The sequence below is a fragment of the Dreissena polymorpha genome, chromosome 10 (assembly GCF_020536995.1).
Source record: "Dreissena polymorpha isolate Duluth1 chromosome 10, UMN_Dpol_1.0, whole genome shotgun sequence".
In the NCBI taxonomy this organism is placed as follows: domain Eukaryota; kingdom Metazoa; phylum Mollusca; class Bivalvia; order Myida; family Dreissenidae; genus Dreissena; species Dreissena polymorpha.
Window position 1 is genome coordinate 16,878,317 of NC_068364.1, and position 18,178 is coordinate 16,896,494.

Below are 18,178 nucleotides of genomic sequence, written 5' to 3' on the forward strand. Positions count from 1 at the left end.
TCTCAACTCAGGGCTTGAATAACTGACCAATGGAGTAAACGTCTAACCCCTAAACCAATCGACCATCCTTGCTCATACAGTAAATGGTGTATTTTACACTTTATATAAGCAATCCTCGCAGTGTCACAAAAAAAGGATAACAACAGAACTCTCCAAATTATTAAATCGTTTCGCATTTTAACGCTTAGTTATAATTTTACGGGTTTTAAATCGCCCTAAAGATGCATATTATGGATATTTTAAATGTTCAGTATTGCTGTTTCCTACAAAATTTGCAAATCTGAAACAATTTAGTCAATTTTTTCAATATATCAAAACATGAAAAGGACCTTTTGAGAATTGTCTAAGACTCAATAACTAAACTAGTGACCTGCAAATCAATAGGGGTCATCTGATCTGCCAGTCATGATCAATGTACCTATGAAGTTTCATGATCCTAGGCCTCTGCAGTGTTCTTAATTTATCATCCGGAAACCATCTGGTGGACGGACCAACCAACGGACGGACCGACCAACATGTGCAAAACAATAAACCTCCTCTTCTTTGAAGGGGGGCATAATAATAAAAATAAAAAGGGTCTTATATCATACAGTTAGACAATTCACTTGGTAGAGTTCAACCACTCTAGCTTTTTTTAATTTTTTAATGACTTACATTTCTCCATTTTTCAGGTAGTCAATTCAGTGAATCAAGTGTAACCTTATCAGATTTTCAATTCACTTTGTAGTGTGTAAGCTAAACATTTTCACCTTTAAAAATGTAGAGATTTTGTTTGGTAAAGTGTAACCTTATATTTTTGTCTCCACTAATCGGGTAAACATTTTTCATTTTTATTGTCATTTTGTCAATAACAGTTATAAGTTGGTGAAAATTAGCCTTTACCTTTACTCCATTTTTCATGTAGTAAAATTCTGCATCACTGGCTGGAACATATTCTGAAAGCCAATTACCCTCCACGCCAAACTCTACTGTCATATCTTCCTTCATTTCTATGCTGCAAAATAATCAACTGTTCCATGAACTTTTTTTTTACAAATATGATCTGACATTGTATATTTTCATATAAAAACCTTAGATTAATTTATGTTGGATAACTCAGTTAGCCTGCAGTAGCTGGTTGCATTTCTTGAAAAAAAGGGAACCATACAAGGTTCAATAGGTCACTTGTGCACTATTAAGATCAAACGGAGAAATTCCGATTACAGATTCTGATATACTATGAAACTTCAAGATTAAATGAAACAATCTTTCCCATTTCACTGGGTTTATAACTGTCCTTTCATAATATGATAATAATTATAATATTACATGTATTTTTTTTTAAATACAAATAATTATTTGAAATAAAAGCAATATTTAATAAGAGTAATTCAGTAAAATGAGAAATTTGGGTTGTTTTGGCATGTTTCTGAAGTCATCACCAGTATCATATATTATCATCCTGATTATCTCCATCATGCAATGTGAGCCCTCGTGAACATCAACAAAAACAACTTCAATATCACACTGTCATATTATTTGGGCCGTGCTCAGTGAAAAGGGGAGTTAATGCATGTGCATACAGTGTCGTCCCACTGATTAGCCTTTGCAGCCTAAACTGGATTTTTGATAAAACAAACGTTAGATAATTTGAAATAAACTGTATTTATAATATAGGAACTCCAAATAAAATGATGATAAACTTGATTGTTTTCTTATTACGAAAATACCAATTATCACACCAAAAACATACACATAATCCGATTGTTACTCACCCATCAAGAAATCCACCATATTCCGACTTGGAGTTAATCGGATTATTGTCACAATACAGAAGATCATATAAGCAGCCAATCAAAAGGCCCGACTCGTCTTCCATTTTGGGCGCCCACAGCTTAAAGGATGGGTGTGAACGGGTCAGCCTCTCACTAGATACCCACACGCCTATCTTGGTGACATCATGTTTGGGAATGTTACTAGAGCGCGAAAGGAGATGCCATAAAATCTGCATTCTGCATTAACTGAGTGACACATATTCCAATATTCACTTCAGCTGGTATTTAAAGCCATAAAGTGCAACATTTTAATGAGTTTTGGTATAGGACCATTCTGTACTTAGTCCCTTAAGTATTAATCAGCACATTTTGAAGAAGTATAACTAAACTGTTTTATTGTGTTTTTTTTAAACAATAAACATTTTATTTCAATTGCTTTAGAACATGAAAGAAAATGAAGAAGAAAAATCCATATTCTGAACTTTCTTCATTATGAAGCGATAGGATTAAAATGGTATTTAAGACTATGAATATTTTTATATCATTTGCTTTTTGTATATTTGTTGAAATAAAGTTTTATTTTCCTAAGCAGTTTAATATGAATGATAAAATGCAGAGTTGGATTAATTATAAGTTACTCCTGAAAATGTGGGACATTGTTTATCTTATTATTTGCTTCCGTTTTTATGTCAGAATGATTCATCAACATAATTTTATATACCGTAAAACGTTGTGTATAAGGCGCACTTTTTTACCCCCAAATTTTATTTTAAAAACTTGATGCGCATTATGCACAACTACAGCCAAGCCAAGACATTTTTTCCCTGTAAGTTACCCAGTTACAGTAACTCGCATCATTCTGTTCCCCGTTTTTTAACTGTAACTATATTAATAATTGTGTTATATTGACGATCTGAATATAGATAAACAAACGTTATAAAGTTAACATCAATATTTTCTATCTTTTTCAGGTACTCACAGAGCATTGAAATCAAATAAATTTGAAGAAGAAAATTAAAAACAAGGAAGCCATTTTCATTTAAATTTTATTGTTTTTCTCCCACAATATTATACCCTACTGTACTAGGGTTACATAATTTATTTGGGGACACTTGTCGATTTACAATAGTATGTTGGCAAGGTTTTTCCTGATATATTTATGATTATTTTTCTTGGTTTTTCTTGCTTTTCAAATGTGTTCATATATAATTGATGTTGTGTTTGTTTACACCTTTTCATATGTCTTGTCAAGCTTGGGGTTGTGATTATCAAGCAATTTGCGTCACCTGTCAAGTTTTGTGTAGCTGGGCTATAATCAAAACATGCGAACCGGCAAATGGCTTCACACCTCCATTGTTTGTTTTATCGCCCGCCATGTCAGTAATGGTGTTGAGAAGTTTGAGTTGTTAAAGTCTCCTGTCAATTATAGACACTCGAAAAGAACGCATGAGATCAGCAATGTAAATAAAACACGCAATTGTGAATTAGTCATGCGTGAATAACCCCGTGCCAATACCAATCGATAATGTCAGTGTCTTAGTTATACCAAGCACACTAATCCATCCGTTAAGTGTACTCCTCCACGATAAAATCGTGGACAGCTACTTCGGAGACTTCTGATGAAAACCTTGATGGTATCCTTGTGGAAAGTGTGCATTTTATGCATAATTCATTTAAATCGAACATTTATTTTTACGCGTTATATAATTTAAAAAAACAACACACAAACAAGTTATATTGTTATTGTTATTGTCTTTAAAATAATTAATAATTGAAACAATACAAGAACGCGTGAGATCTGCAATGTAAATAAAACGATTTTCAGTAAGCCTACGGTACGGATTTTTTCCCCCCCAATTTTTTTTGCTTCAAAAACTTTTGTCCCGATTTTTTTGCTTCAAAAAGTACATGCGCGTTATACACACATGCGCCTTATACACAACGTTTTACGGTATTGACAAATCCTGTTAAGGCACATGATAATACTTTGATCAGAACAGCGGAACTTAATAAACATTAGATCATTCTATAATTTATTCTAGTGGATGGGAGATATGTAATTTTGCTATTTACTATATTTTAATAAATGATTCAATAAAAGAACAAAAAAAGAACGAACCAACTAACAGAAAAACGAATGAATAATCATTCAAATACTAAGCAGTGTATTACATAAATAGTTAATAAAAAAAAGCCAGCTACTTACTGAAGAGTTAATTCTGGGCCTGCTTGTTTAAGATTCAATCCCGTGAGGATGTGGGTGCACAGAAATGGCCTTTTGGAACTCTGGTCGAGTGAACTCGATGTTTCTGGATAGGGCACCCATATTGGCTCCTGAAGTTAAACACCAACAAGAAATGTGTTTGTCAGAAACACTATGTCCCCTTCTGCGCCGCTTTGAAGTTATATATTTGACCTTTGACCTTGAAGGATGACCTTGACCTTTCACCACTCAAAATGTGCAGCTCCATAAGATACACATGCAGGCCAAATTTCAAGATGTTATCTTCAATATTGCAAACGTTATGGCAAATGTTAAAGTTTGACAAAAAACCACACACAAACAAACACACAGACAAACCAACAGACAGGGCAAAAACAATATGTCCCCCACTAAGGTGGTGGGGGACATAAAAAGCCTGTTGAAGACATAAAATAAATTTAAGGATTGAACTTATGTTGATGTCTGCAGCATTAACATATCCGCCCCATTTTTTTTTAGAAAATTGTCCAATATGATGCAGCTTTTTATGAAAGCAATCATTGAAACAGTTGAATATATAAATTTAATAGATGAGCAATTTCACAATATGTTAAAGATTACCATCTCACTCACAAACAGGACAAATAAAAACACAGGTTAATATAGTAAGTTCTAAAAATAGCAAACCAGTGTCAATACAAATCTGCATTCCTTTTTTTCCTGTATAAATTTGCAAGTGTTGTTTAGATTGTGTAGACATCCTCATTTGTACTTTCATCATGAAAAGAACCCACGGTAAGGAGTATAGATATGAAGGTATTAAATCGCATACACTAATATGTATCTAGAGTCCTGAATGTGGGTTATTCAAAAACAAAATGATAGAAAATATATTGTTTTGATTTAAAGGCTAAAGCATCAGGACAATATTTACCAGTATCTTTAATCTCCATCAATCTTAACCCTTTGCATGCTGGGAAATTTGTCGTCTGCTAAAATGCCGTCTGCTGAATTTCTTACACTAGCATTTTCTTCGATTTTTTTCAAAGATTACTATCAGAATAGCAAACAGTTTGGATCCTGATGATACGCCACAATCTGTGGCGTCTCATCTGGATCCAAACTGTTTGCAAAGGCCTTAAAAATTCGGTACCCGCATTGAAAGGGTTAATTATACCCAACATTATATTCATTCAACCCCATTCAAACTGACTCGAGAGTGTTTCAATAAGCCTTAAGCTATCTATGCAATCGAGGTAAAATAAATTGGTTTAACCCTTTCAGTGCGGGAACCGAATTTTGAAGGCCTTTGCAATCAGTTTGGATCCAGATGAGACGCCACAGAACGTGGCGTCTCATCAGGATCCAAACTGTTTGCTATTCTGATAGTATTCTTTGAAAAAAATCGAAGAAAATGCTAATTTTAGAAATTCAGCAGACGGCATTTTAGCAGAAGACAAATTTCCCAGCATTCAAAGGGGTAAACTAAACATTCAACCCTGTATTACAATCATCACAAAACAATATGGCATTGATTTCATTCATTCAAATTGTGTGAATGACATACGATTCAGTGATTTACATGAAAAATTCCATTATGATATTATTAAATGCATACTACAATAAATAAACCATGCAAACAAATACAGCTAAATTTAATAACATTTACGATTTGGGTAAATATACTTATAACAAATATAAAAACATATAATTGTCTTTCAATAATTTGTCCAAAAAATTGTAAATTTTTAGTGATTTAGTAAGAGTGCATTTCAGCATGTGAATTTTACTACTGGTCATGTACATGTACGTAATTCCGGCCTGTACGTAAAAAATCGGCCACCTTTGTTAAATCATTTTCATGATCTAAACATACTGTACACATTTTGATGATTTTTATTAAAATCAACTTGAAAACCAACCCTACTCTCAATATTGTGCAAATTAAAGAAGCAAATCACTGTTAACTTTTGTATTAAAATGTCACAATTGTAGGAGGAAATTTGTGTCGTGTGGGGAGAGTGACATCATCCTTTATAGTTGTGTACATTATATTCATATAAGAAACAAATATATTTGATAAAATTATTATTATTTTTATCTGATATACTTTAATTAAGATATTTCCAATTAATTGTATAAAAACATATATTCAAAAACTTAAAAATCCTTAAAAATTAGGACCAAAATATAAACTTTTAATATATAAATTACCTCACTTGATTAGAATATTAATAGGTTATTTGTTGCTAAATTAAATATAAGTGTTAACTAAAAATCGACACTTAAGTAAACTTTTTAGAAAAAAAGATAAAACCTATTAAAAAGTTGTTTTTTTTATAGAAATTTGCAGTTGCCCATTGACAGTGCTTGTTTATATTTATTAAAATAGGCGTGTATGTGTGTGTGTGGGGGGGGGGGGGTAACTGGTATAATAATGTGATGTCGCTTATATTTAGGACATTTGCCTAAAGATATTGCTTTGTAATTTTACCTGCAGATTAAACTGAAAAGTGGCCGATTTTTTAGGTACTATTGCCCTTCGAAAATTGATAGTTTATATGTCATTAATTTCTGTTTATAAAAGTATCATACACTGATCTAATTTTATTTAAATGTTTATGCTAGGTGAGTTTTGAACCCAGGATTATATATGTGAAGTTTATATTCAACCAGTTGCCTAAAACAAAAAACAAAATTTAAATAGTCCCAAAAGTGGCCAGAACTACGTACACGACCAGTATTCAATTCTTTAGACGATTAAAAATAATAAATAAGGCTCCCCAAATAAATAGTGCAGAATAGCCAACATTTGATTCCGTCTTTGTCTATAATAAACAACCAACATGTATAATGTTAGAATACTTGGACCACTTTCTTTTTGTGATTATTATAATAAACATATTTTTGCTTGCCTGTTTATTTTTGCATTAAATCCCCATACATGTAGCATTGAAATTTGTGCATGTATAGAACAGAACAGATTTGCAATTTAACATATACAGATCAACATCAAAAAACAATAAAGCAATAACACAATAACAAATAGACAATGCACATGCACAAAATAACAACAGCATGATTTGTATGCATTTCTTACAAATGAAGGAATTTTTGTGAAAATGAATGATGTAAGAAAAGACTCTTTCAGCTTTGCAAAGTTAAGTGAATGTTAAACATTCGCAATTGATTGAGAATATATTTTTTTTTTAGATGATACTTTACCTTGGCAACCACTTGTGAAATCGTGTCCATCACATGCCTGGTGATGTCGGCTGGTTCTGATGCTGCGTCCACAGGTATCACCACTTGACTCAAGGGCAGACAGGTCAGATGTTCAAACACCACCTGGGAAAATACTGGTGCTGTCCAGTCAGTATTTCAAATACTGGTGCGGTCCAGTCAATATTTCACTGGGAAAATACTGGTGTGGTCCACTCAATATTATATTGGGAAAATACTGGTGTGGTCCAGTCAATATTTCACTGGGAAAATACTGGTGCGGTCCAGTCAATATTTCAACAGAGCTTACCTTTAGCATATCATTTTTACTTTGAAATATCCAAGCCATGCATGTTTTGCTTTTGTTTTCACGATCCCTTTTTTTATGAATGGAGCCAGGTCCATTTGGATTGGGAAAAAATGTCTTGTTTTGACAAAAATTGGGAAATTAGTGTTTTTGTTATTTTTCTATCAAATACTTGAAAATTGAGAATTAAAGTGATTTCCAAAACTTTACTATGGTTCAACTTATAGATCTTGATGAGAGCTGAACTCAATGTTGAGATTAAGTTAATTTTCTTTTATTCCATTATTTAAGAAACCTTCAATTTGAATTTTTTAGGTCCCATTGGGGAAAATATACACTTTTTTCCATTGGGTATGGGTCCATCTACTTTCCCCCAATTTGTACGAAAAAAACACACACTGCAATGCATATAAAAAAGCAATCATCTGATAACATGGACACAACTTGTTGAAGACTTGACCAGGCGCCAATTGAATAAATCTGGATAACTCTCCCCTCTTGTGTATCTTCATTTTTAGGACACCTTTTTGGTAAGTGATTAAATAAAAAATAAATATCCGAACAGGTGCATGTAATGGTTGAGTTTTGAATAATTAGATTAAAGTAAGGTCTTTTACTTCAGTTATCTTAATCCAAAAAAGATAATCTTTTGAATTTGCTACAGTTATTTATATTTTAAAATACAATCAGTTGCTGGTCGCCTTGTTTCAGGTCACATGTGGCCCAGATTAACACATGTCCTTGAAATTTTGGAAATATGACAGGAATACACAATCAACCCTTTTCCTTATAAGAAGAAAAGTTAAAATGGCTCTTGCAATCAGTATAAAACAAGAACAGCCTGCCAGTAACTTGCAGTCTGTTCAGGTTTTATGCTGTTTGCTGTTAATCGGTAACTAAAGATTGGAAATAAAGCCTTTAAAGGGGCCATCAAACAGATAAAGCATCTTGCGACGCGAAACAATATTTTGGGAAACTTAACAAGGATTGCTTATATAGCTTAATAATACATCCGCTCTAAGCATGAGCTTGGATGGTCGAGTGGTCTAGGCGGGAGACTTTTTACTTCAAGACTCCACAAATCCAGGGGTCACAATAAGTTCCAGCCCTATTGAGGGTTCCTTTTTTAAAATTGTATTCTTGTTATTTTACTGGAGATTTTTAGTTCAAATGTTTAAATTTATCAATATAAAGCATTTAAAGCATTTAATGACAAGCTTCAATTCATGCTAAAATCTGTTGGACGGCCCCTTTAAAACTTGAATCTAGTAAGAGGTCTATAATTAAATTTCACTTTCTAAGGGACTACAAACACGTCAAAATATGCATCTAAGTGGTTAAGTGTTAAAACGCACACAGAAAATGACAGCCCTACGCATGTCTGCAAAACCAGCTGGTTTTACACTTATTAATCATCTGAGTGCATGTTTATAAAAATCCAGGGAAAGCCATTTAATTTGACATCAGTAATCATATATTAATAAATCACTGTTGCTGTCATACAACAGTCAATTCTTTGACCCTGTCCATAGCATTTAAATTATGAATTAAAAGTGTTTTAGCAAGTGCCTCTTATTTCACTTAATTCGCAAAATTTTATACTGGCAAAAATCAAAAAATACTATCAGAGCGGAAAGTGTAATCCCTGATTAGCTGTTCAGACTACATAGGCTAATATTGTCAGCACTCTATGCACATGCATTTAATCCCATTTGTCCACAGGAAGGCTCATATATCCATTGAAGTGAGAGCCAAGATGTTTAGAAATGCTTTACAAAATTTGGGAATATATGCCAGTAAGTTCCTTATTTGTTTACTCTCTGCTTTTGAACATGAGTAAAAAAAGAGCACTCAAATGGGAGGGAGGTAACTCTGTCTGTGTCAGTTAAAGTCAGCAATATCATTGAAGGAAGATACCTCTGTCAGTGTCAGTTTGAAGTTTAAATCAGCATCAACATTGGAGGGAGATAACTCTGTAAACATCAGCAGGGAGTAAGAATCAGCACTTACATTGGAGGGAGATAACTCTGTCAGCGTCAGTTGGGGGTAACAATCAGCACTTACATTTGTGGGAGATAACTCTGTCAGGGTCAGTTGGGGGTAACAATCAGCACTTACATTTTAGGGAGATAACTCTGTCAGTGTCAGTTGGGAGTAACAATCAGCACTTACATTTGAGGGAGATAACTCTGTCAGCCTCAGTTGGGAGTAACAATCAGCACTTACATTTGAAGGAGATAACTCTATCAGCGTCAGTTGGGGGTAACAATCAGCACTTACATTTGAGGGAGATAACTCTGTCAGCGTCAGTTGGGTGGAACAATCAACACTTGCATTTGAGGGAGATAACTCTGTTAGCGTTAGATCGGAGTAACAATGAGCACTTTCATTGAAGTGAGATAACTCTGTGAGCATCAGTTTAGAAGAACAATAATCACTTACATTTGAGGGAGATCACTCTGTCAGCTTCAGTTGGGAGTAACAATCAGCACTTACATTGGAGGGAGATAACTCTGTCAGCGTCAATTTGGAGTCGTTCACTGTGAGATCTGATCTGTGAAGGGTCCCTGATGCGTTCCTCTCTGTCATAGTCCCAGAGTACAAGAATTCCGCAAAAGAGTTCTTCATACCTGGCTCAGGTACAAGGAGTATGTGGCCTTCAATATTGTCGTGTGCTGAAATTGTATACAGGTTTAAAATCAAAATTAATAATTTTATCTGTAATTTAATGTTGTTTTAAATCATAATCACCACAAAAACTACACTATCCTAATTATATCCTTCACAGCCACTACCAACATCATCATCAATATCATCATCATATTTACCACAACAAAAACCATCACCACCACCATCAACACATACATCATTATTATCACCATCACTAACACCGCTAGCAAAAGCAGAATCATTTCATCATTACAATCATCATCGACAGACAATGCAGTAACCTCCAGTTGATATCACCATTATAACCCAGATCTTAGAATATGTTTCCTATTCAAATAATCATTGTCATCATCATGATCATCATCATCATCATCACCACCACCAGCACCACCACCACCATCACCACCACCACCACCATTATCATCATCATCATCATCATCATCATCATCATCATCATCATCATCATCATCATCACCACCACCACCACCACCACCATCATCATCATCATCATAACTGAAACAAAAGTGCTCTCTTTAAAGACAGCCTGCTGGATTTTTTTCCATGTTGATAGGATAGTGTACATTTTTGGCCAGCTACCAAATATATTGAGTATGTAAATATATTTAGTGTTTAGACACATTTGAAATAATCTGTTATAGTTACATGTAGTTAGCTATGAGAACAATTAAATATGAAAATTTAGATTAATTACCAGAGATGTGGCAATGACGCAAAACCAGATATTGGTCTTTTTACCAATCAATTTATTTTCATAAAAACACTTTGCAATAGCAAGCAATGTCTGCATATAACATACATACACACTTCAGTCCCAAACCTCCATCAAATCTCTAGATATTGAGTGGACAAAGTCAAACCTCCATCAAATCTCTAGTTATTGAGTGGACAAAGTCAAACCTCCATCAAATCTCTAGTTATTGAGTGGACAAAGTCAAACCTCCATCAAATCTCTAGTTATTGAGTGGACAAAGTCAAACCTCCATCAAATCTCTAGATATTGAGTGGACAAAGTCAAACCTCCATCAAATCTCTAGTTATTGAGTGGACAAAGTCAAACCTCCATCAAATCTCTCGTTATTGAGTGGACAAAGTCAAACCTCCATCAAATCTCTAGTTATTGAGTGGACAAAGTCAAACCTCCATCAAATCTCTAGTTATTGAGTGGACAAAGTCAAACCTCCATCAAATCTCTAGTTATTGAGTGGACAAAGTCAAACCTCCATCAAATCTCTAGTTATTGAGTGGATAAAGTCAAACCTCCATCAAATGTCTTTTTATTGAGTGGACAAAGTCAAACCTCCATCAAATCTCTAGTTATTGAGTGGACAACGTCAAACCTCCATCAAATCTCTAGATATTGAGTGGACAAAGTCAAACCTCTATCAAATCTCTAGTTATTGAGTGGACAAAGTCAAACCTCCATCAAATCTCTAGTTATTGAGTGGACAAAGTCAAACCTCCATCAAATCTCTAGTTATTGAGTGGACAAAGTTAACCATTTTTTCGTAACAGTTAGCTTCACCTTGACCTGACTTGCCTCCCTTGTGCGTAGTTTTAATGAATGAATGTTACCAAAATGTAACATGTTGTAATTTTGAATCTTAATTTCATCTTGCACCCAAATCTAACCAGACAAACAAGCTGGTCCAGGTCTTAGCTATAGGATGGTTTGTGAATGTTCATACAGATCATGAACACATATATTTAGATTTATTTCATTAGTTGTTGAGATATATTGGAGATGTTTCATGAACAAGTTTACAAGAATTTTCCAACAACAGAAAAGGGGCATAAATCTGTTCACATGTATGTCAGAGTAATCGGCCTTTGTCAGTGACCTCCCATAGTAATGACCCTGAAAACATGTTAAACCCTTTCCCTTTCAAAAGCGCAGTAAAAATGGCTGTGTGCAAACAGCATAAAACTCGCAGTCTCGTCAGGTTTTATGCTGTTTGCTGCTCATCTAAGGGTTGGAAATAAAGCCTTTAACACTTGAATAAAGTCAGAAAGGCCATTTATTAAATTTAACTATCTATTAGATTACACATTCGTCATAATACGTATCTAAGTGGTAAAGGGTTTAAGTTTAAATTTAACAAGACAATTGCCAAGCGATATATGTCCCCTACCGGCACCACCATTGTCAGAAATAATAATTTTTTTGTCGTTGCCATAGCAACCAGAATTTTTGACGTAAGAACAATATGAAATGACATTGATAATCTCCTTATTGCCATCTATCCATGTTTAAGTTTCATGAAAAATTTAAAGAACTTTTAAAGTTATCGCAGGATCCAGACAACTGGTTACAGACTCACAGACTGACGGACTCAATGACACACAGAGCGCAAACAATAAGTCCCCTCCAGTGAAACTGGTAGGGGGAAAAATAAGCGTAGTACATGTAGAAACAGTGCAAAAGAGATAATGCATATTTATCAAAACTACAACATAACATAGACACAGATGTAGAAAGCAGCAAATACATGAGTAGTATAGCTCACACTATTTGATAAATAGTACAGCTAAAAACAAATAGGTAAAGAATGATAATAACAAGATTTCAGCACCGAAAGCCCTTAGCAATTACCTGAGACCCCAATGAACAATTCTGAGCTGGTTGTGCTCAAAAAGTTTCATAAAAGACTTAAAAATATATATGCCCCAAAACCTGGCGGCCATATATTTTTCAATGAGTGGATTTTGATGAGTGGGTCACACATGTGACTTCTCGTGTTAATATGATTTTACTATAGCTAATTAGAAAAACTTTTGCGCCTCATGGCCTTAATAGTTTTTTCTTCAATGGACAGAGACTATATCTCATTTGTCTGATAAAAAATTAGAAAAACAATCAAACTTTTATTGAGATTGCAAATGAGACATCTAGACCAGTGTTAACAAGCTTTTTATCTCATGTAACATTAAAACAACAAAATTCAATTCATCTGAGGTATCATTAGGATGACTGTTTTCACCAAGTTTTATGAAGAGGGGGCAGTTTATGTGGCCTCTACAAAGTGTTTTCATTTTATTTAATCTCATGACTAAGTTTTTCAACACATATCATCTGGACAAGTTCTGATTACATTTCATGAAGATTGGGAAATAAATATGACCCCAGGAGTTTCACAAGGTTTTTCTTTAATTTGATCCTGACCTTAGTTTTGGATCCTACATGACTAATAAAACAAGAGGGCCTGAAAGGCCCAAAGTCGCTCACCTGAGATAACAAGATATTATTGGGACTAATCTTCTAACCAAGTTTCATGAAGATTGGACAATAAATATGTGGCCTCTAGAGTGTTAACAAGGTTTTACGTAAGCCATATATAGCAATAAAAGGAAATATGCCCCGCCCCCGTGGTGGCCATGTTTTTCAACCAACCGGCATCATTTTTGAACTTGTTCAAGATATCATTGAGATGAATCTTCTGACCGAGTTTCATGAAGATAGGACAATAAATGTGGTCTCTAGAGTGTTAACAAGGTTTTACAAAAGCCATATATAGCTATATTAGGAAAAATGCCCCGCACCCTGGTGGGCATGTTTTTAAAGAAACCAAAACCATTTTCCAACTTATCCAAGATATTATTAGGAAAAATATTCTGACTAAGTTTCATGAAGATCGGAAAATAAATGTGGCCTCTAGAGGTTTTACTATAGCCAAATAAGGAAAAATGCCCTGCCCCCTAAGGTGGCCATATTTTTCAACCAACGGGAATCATTTTCAAACCCATCTAAGCTATCATTGAGATGAATATTCTGACCAAGTTTCATGAAGATTGGACAATAAATGTAGCATTCTAGATGTTAACAAGATTTTACTATAGCCATATAAAGCCATATAAGGAAAAATGCCCCGCCCCTTGGCAACCATGTTTTTCAAGCAAAGATTACCATTTTCAAACTCATCTAAGATATCGTTGGAACAAATCATCAAAGCAAGTTTCATGAAGATCGGAAAATAACTGTGGCCTCTAGTGTTAACAATTAAGGTTTTACTACAGCCATATAAGGAATAATGCCCCGCCCCCTGGTGGCCATGTTTTTCAACCAACCGGCATCATTTTTGAACTCGTCCAAAATATCATTGGATGAATGTTCTGACCAAGTTTCATGAAGATCGGACAACAAATGTGGGCTCTATAGAGTGTTAACAAGATTTTACTATAGCCATACTTAGCAATATAAGGAAAAATGCCCTGCCCCTTGGGAGCTATGTTTTACAAGCAAAGGTTACCATTTTTTAACTCATCCAAGATATCATTGGGACAGATCATCTGAGCAAGTTTAATGAAGATTGGACAATAAATGTGGCCTCTAGAGTGTTAATAAGGTTTTACTATTGCCATATAAGGAAAAATGCCCCGCCCCCTGGTGGCCATGTTTTTCAACCAACCAGCATCATTTTGAACTTAAGATATCATTGGGATAAATCTTCTGAAAAAGTTAATAAGTTGATAATAAATGTGGCCTCTAGAGTGTTAACAAGGCAAACGTTGATGCCGCACTACGGAAAACAGACGACAGACAAAAGGCGATTACAAAAGCTCACCATGAGCACGTGGTGCTTAGGTGAGCTAAAAATATCATTGGGACAAAATGTTTTGAACAAGTTTCATATGTTGGCTCTAGAGCATTCACAAGCTTTCCTTTAATTTTACCTAGTGACCTATTTTGAGACCCAATGTGGCCCAGTTTCGAACAATGACTTAGCAGGTATCATTAAAAAAATATTGTGACCAATTTTCATTAAGATTGGGCAATAAATGCGACCTCCAGAGTGTTCACCAACATTTTCTTTAACTTTACCTTGCATTCTAGTTTAAGACCCAGCATGACACTGTTAAAAATTCAGCCGAGATATAATTTGCTTAAATGTTCTGAGAAAGTTTCAAGAAGATAGGGCAATTAATGTTGCCCCTTACCTATTCACAAGGCAAATGTTGACCGCACACAAGGCAAGACACAAAACAACGGACAAAAGCAATCACAAAAAATTAATGTTTATAGCCTTACATTTTTTGTCTGCAGTAATTTTGGGACATCCATGAGTTTTAATCTTCTTGATCCCAGTGAGATACACAAGGTCAGTCCCGCGCATGTAGCAACTAAGAGTCTTGTTGCTATGGGTGATGTTTTCCAGCATGGCAAAAGTGTCGTCTGACAATCTCTTGCAGCCATCCAGATTCACCTAAAATACATTCCAATTTGGTACAAGTTATGTCTTCGTAAAAATGTCCTTAGTGACCACTAAAGTGAATTTTAGAATTTAAAATTGTTTTTTTGAAAACTGCATAATATTTAGAATAAACAAGAGCTGTCAGAGGACAGCGCGCTCGATTATTCGAGTGCTTGACAGTACAAGGTAAGCCATCATGGGGAAATTGTTCAAATTATTCAATAAGGTAAAGGTAATAGTTCAGGTATATTTTACACAATCCATTGAAAATTTGTACAGACATAAAACAAACAAATAAGTTTGATAGCAATAGCAATAGCTTGGGTGGGAAGTTTGGACGGTCCTTCAAAAATAAAGTAAATAAATATTATTTTTCTTCTTGAGGTCAGTAGGTCAAAGGTCAATGTCACTGTGACCCGAAAGAGTAAAATGGTTTTCGGATGATAACTCAAGAAAGTATACACCTAGGATCATGAAACTTCATAGGTATATTGATCATGACATAATATTATAATAATTATAATTATTATTATTATGTCCCCCACCACTATAGTGCGGGACATTTTTTTCCCTGTCTGTAATGGCTGGTTGGTTTGTGTGTTTGTTCGCTCCAAATTTAACATTTTGCCATAACTTTTGCAATATTGAAGATAGCAAATTCATATTTGGCATGCATGTGTATCTTATGGAGCTGCACATTTTTACTGGTGAAAGGTCAAGGTCACATTTCAAGGTCAAAGGTCAAATATACATGTATAAAAAGCAGCACAGAAGGGGACATAGTGTTTCTAACATTGTTATTACTAATAGAAAGTGCCATTGCTTAACTTCCCTTGATTATTGTCAAACAAAATGTGTGACCAGTTAACATGGCAAAGTGTGTATTAATTGGACAGTTAAAACCAATGTAACATGTAATGCAAGTGAAGTAGGTCAATTAAGCATTATCAAGCCTTTTTTTGGTGTAGAATCTGTTCACTATGTCTTCTATATTATGAAATGTCTTTGATATGTATTATCAATATCCGAACTTAACATAATTACGAATGATATGTGGATGTATATATAGATGTCCTGTTAGAAATCAGTTTGGAGCTGACCATGTAAAGTGTTATAAAGAGGATTTAAACACAAAAAACCTGTTTTTATTGTTGTTTCTATGGTAACCATGGCAACAGATTGATCAAATGTGTATACGGTATGATTATCGTCAAACAAAATGTGTGACGAGTTCACATGGCAAATTGTGTATTAATTGGACACATAAAACCAATGTAACATGTAATGCAAGTGAAGTAGGTCAATTTAGCATAATCAGGCCTAAACAAGTCAGCAATGGGATATATAACCTCATAAAACAATTCAGCACAGGGAGGGTTAATCTTCTAATAAACAATCATAATGATATCTGATGCATAAGAATTAAACCCTGATTGTAAAGAGGCATGACAAGAAAATAAACAGCAAATTAAAAACAAATTTATGAAAAAAATCTGATCATTTGTATTCTTATAAAAAGTGCACAAAATTAAAGGCCATTCCAGATCCCACCAGTCTGAACCCTTTCCCACTCAGTAGCAAAGTAGAAATGACTATGTGCAAACAGCACTAAACCAGAACAGCCTGCGAGTAACTCGCAGTCTGTTCAGGTTTTATACTGTTTGCTGCTTATCAGTATGTAAGTTTGGAAATGAAGCCTCTAAACCTTAAACCTAGTAAGAAAGGTCTTTAATAGCATGTAACTTTCTAAGGATCTACACATGTGTCAAAATACATATCTAAGTGATAAAGGGTTAAGCTACACCAGGTGTCTTGGTCCTATCAGGTACCAAGCAGCTCTTGACCAAAATGCACACTTGTGAAGACTGGTCTGGTGCTACTCTAGCCATATATGGCCTAACTCTTTGCATGCTGGGAAATTTGTCGTCTGCTAAAATGTTGTCTGCTGAATTTCTAAAATTAGCATTTTCTTTGATTTCTTTTCAAAGAATAATATCAGAACAGCAAACAGTTTGGATCCTGATGAGAAGCCACGTTTTGTGGCATCTCATCTGGAACCAAACTGTTTGCAAAGGTCTTCAAAATTCGGTTCCAGCACTGAAAAAGTTAAGACCCATTTTAACGGCTCACATGATCTTCTAATACTTTTGCAATTAAAATAAGATCAAATTTTATTTATAAAGCAGAGATGAGGATAAGGAGCCTGTTTTCTTTATAACCCTTTACATGCTCGGAAATTTGTCGTTTGCTAAAATGTCGTCTGCTGAATTTCTAAAATTAGCATTTTCTTCATTTTTTTTCAAAGAATACTATCAGAATAGCAAACAGTTTGGATCCTGATGAGACGCCACGTTCTGCGGCATCTCATCTGGATCCAAACTGTTTGCAAAGACCTTTAAAATTCGGTTCCAGCACTGAAAGAGTTAAATATCTGATGAAAAATTTAATTTCTTATGCACTTTTTCACAAAGATTTATTGCTCATTATTAACATATATGATAGGTCAAATGCAGTAATTCTATGCATTTCCTTTTAATATTTCACTTAACCTTTATTTCAGGAACATATTGATACAAATTTTCTCTTAATTTTGTAGTGCATTGAAATTTCAATTGAACATTACATTTGTTGAAGGCCTGGCCAAGGACAGCGCACAGGACTTTTTGCATTAGTAGTTTAACAATGATAATTTTGTGTGCACATTAAAATCACATGATTTCAGGCTTTAATGTGAGATGACAATTGCATAATGGGTATGGTGTCTGCTTAGTTATCCACACCATTGTTTTTTTTTTTCACTATTTTGAAAATTATG

General features: G+C 34.4%; 1 protein-coding gene across 1 annotated transcript in view; it reads right to left on the reverse strand.

Annotated features, from left to right (window-relative positions):
- LOC127848384 (uncharacterized) overlaps window positions 1-18,178 on the reverse strand; it is a 62,266-nt gene that overhangs the window by 36,080 nt on the left and 8,008 nt on the right. The window contains exons 6-11 of the mRNA XM_052380819.1: window positions 15,201-15,375; window positions 9,983-10,161; window positions 7,183-7,305; window positions 3,961-4,088; window positions 1,755-1,955; window positions 883-994 (exon numbers count right to left, since the gene is read on the reverse strand). Coding sequence (XP_052236779.1) covers window positions 883-994; window positions 1,755-1,955; window positions 3,961-4,088; window positions 7,183-7,305; window positions 9,983-10,161; window positions 15,201-15,375 — 918 coding nt within the window. The remainder of the gene's footprint in view (window positions 1-882; window positions 995-1,754; window positions 1,956-3,960; window positions 4,089-7,182; window positions 7,306-9,982; window positions 10,162-15,200; window positions 15,376-18,178) is intronic.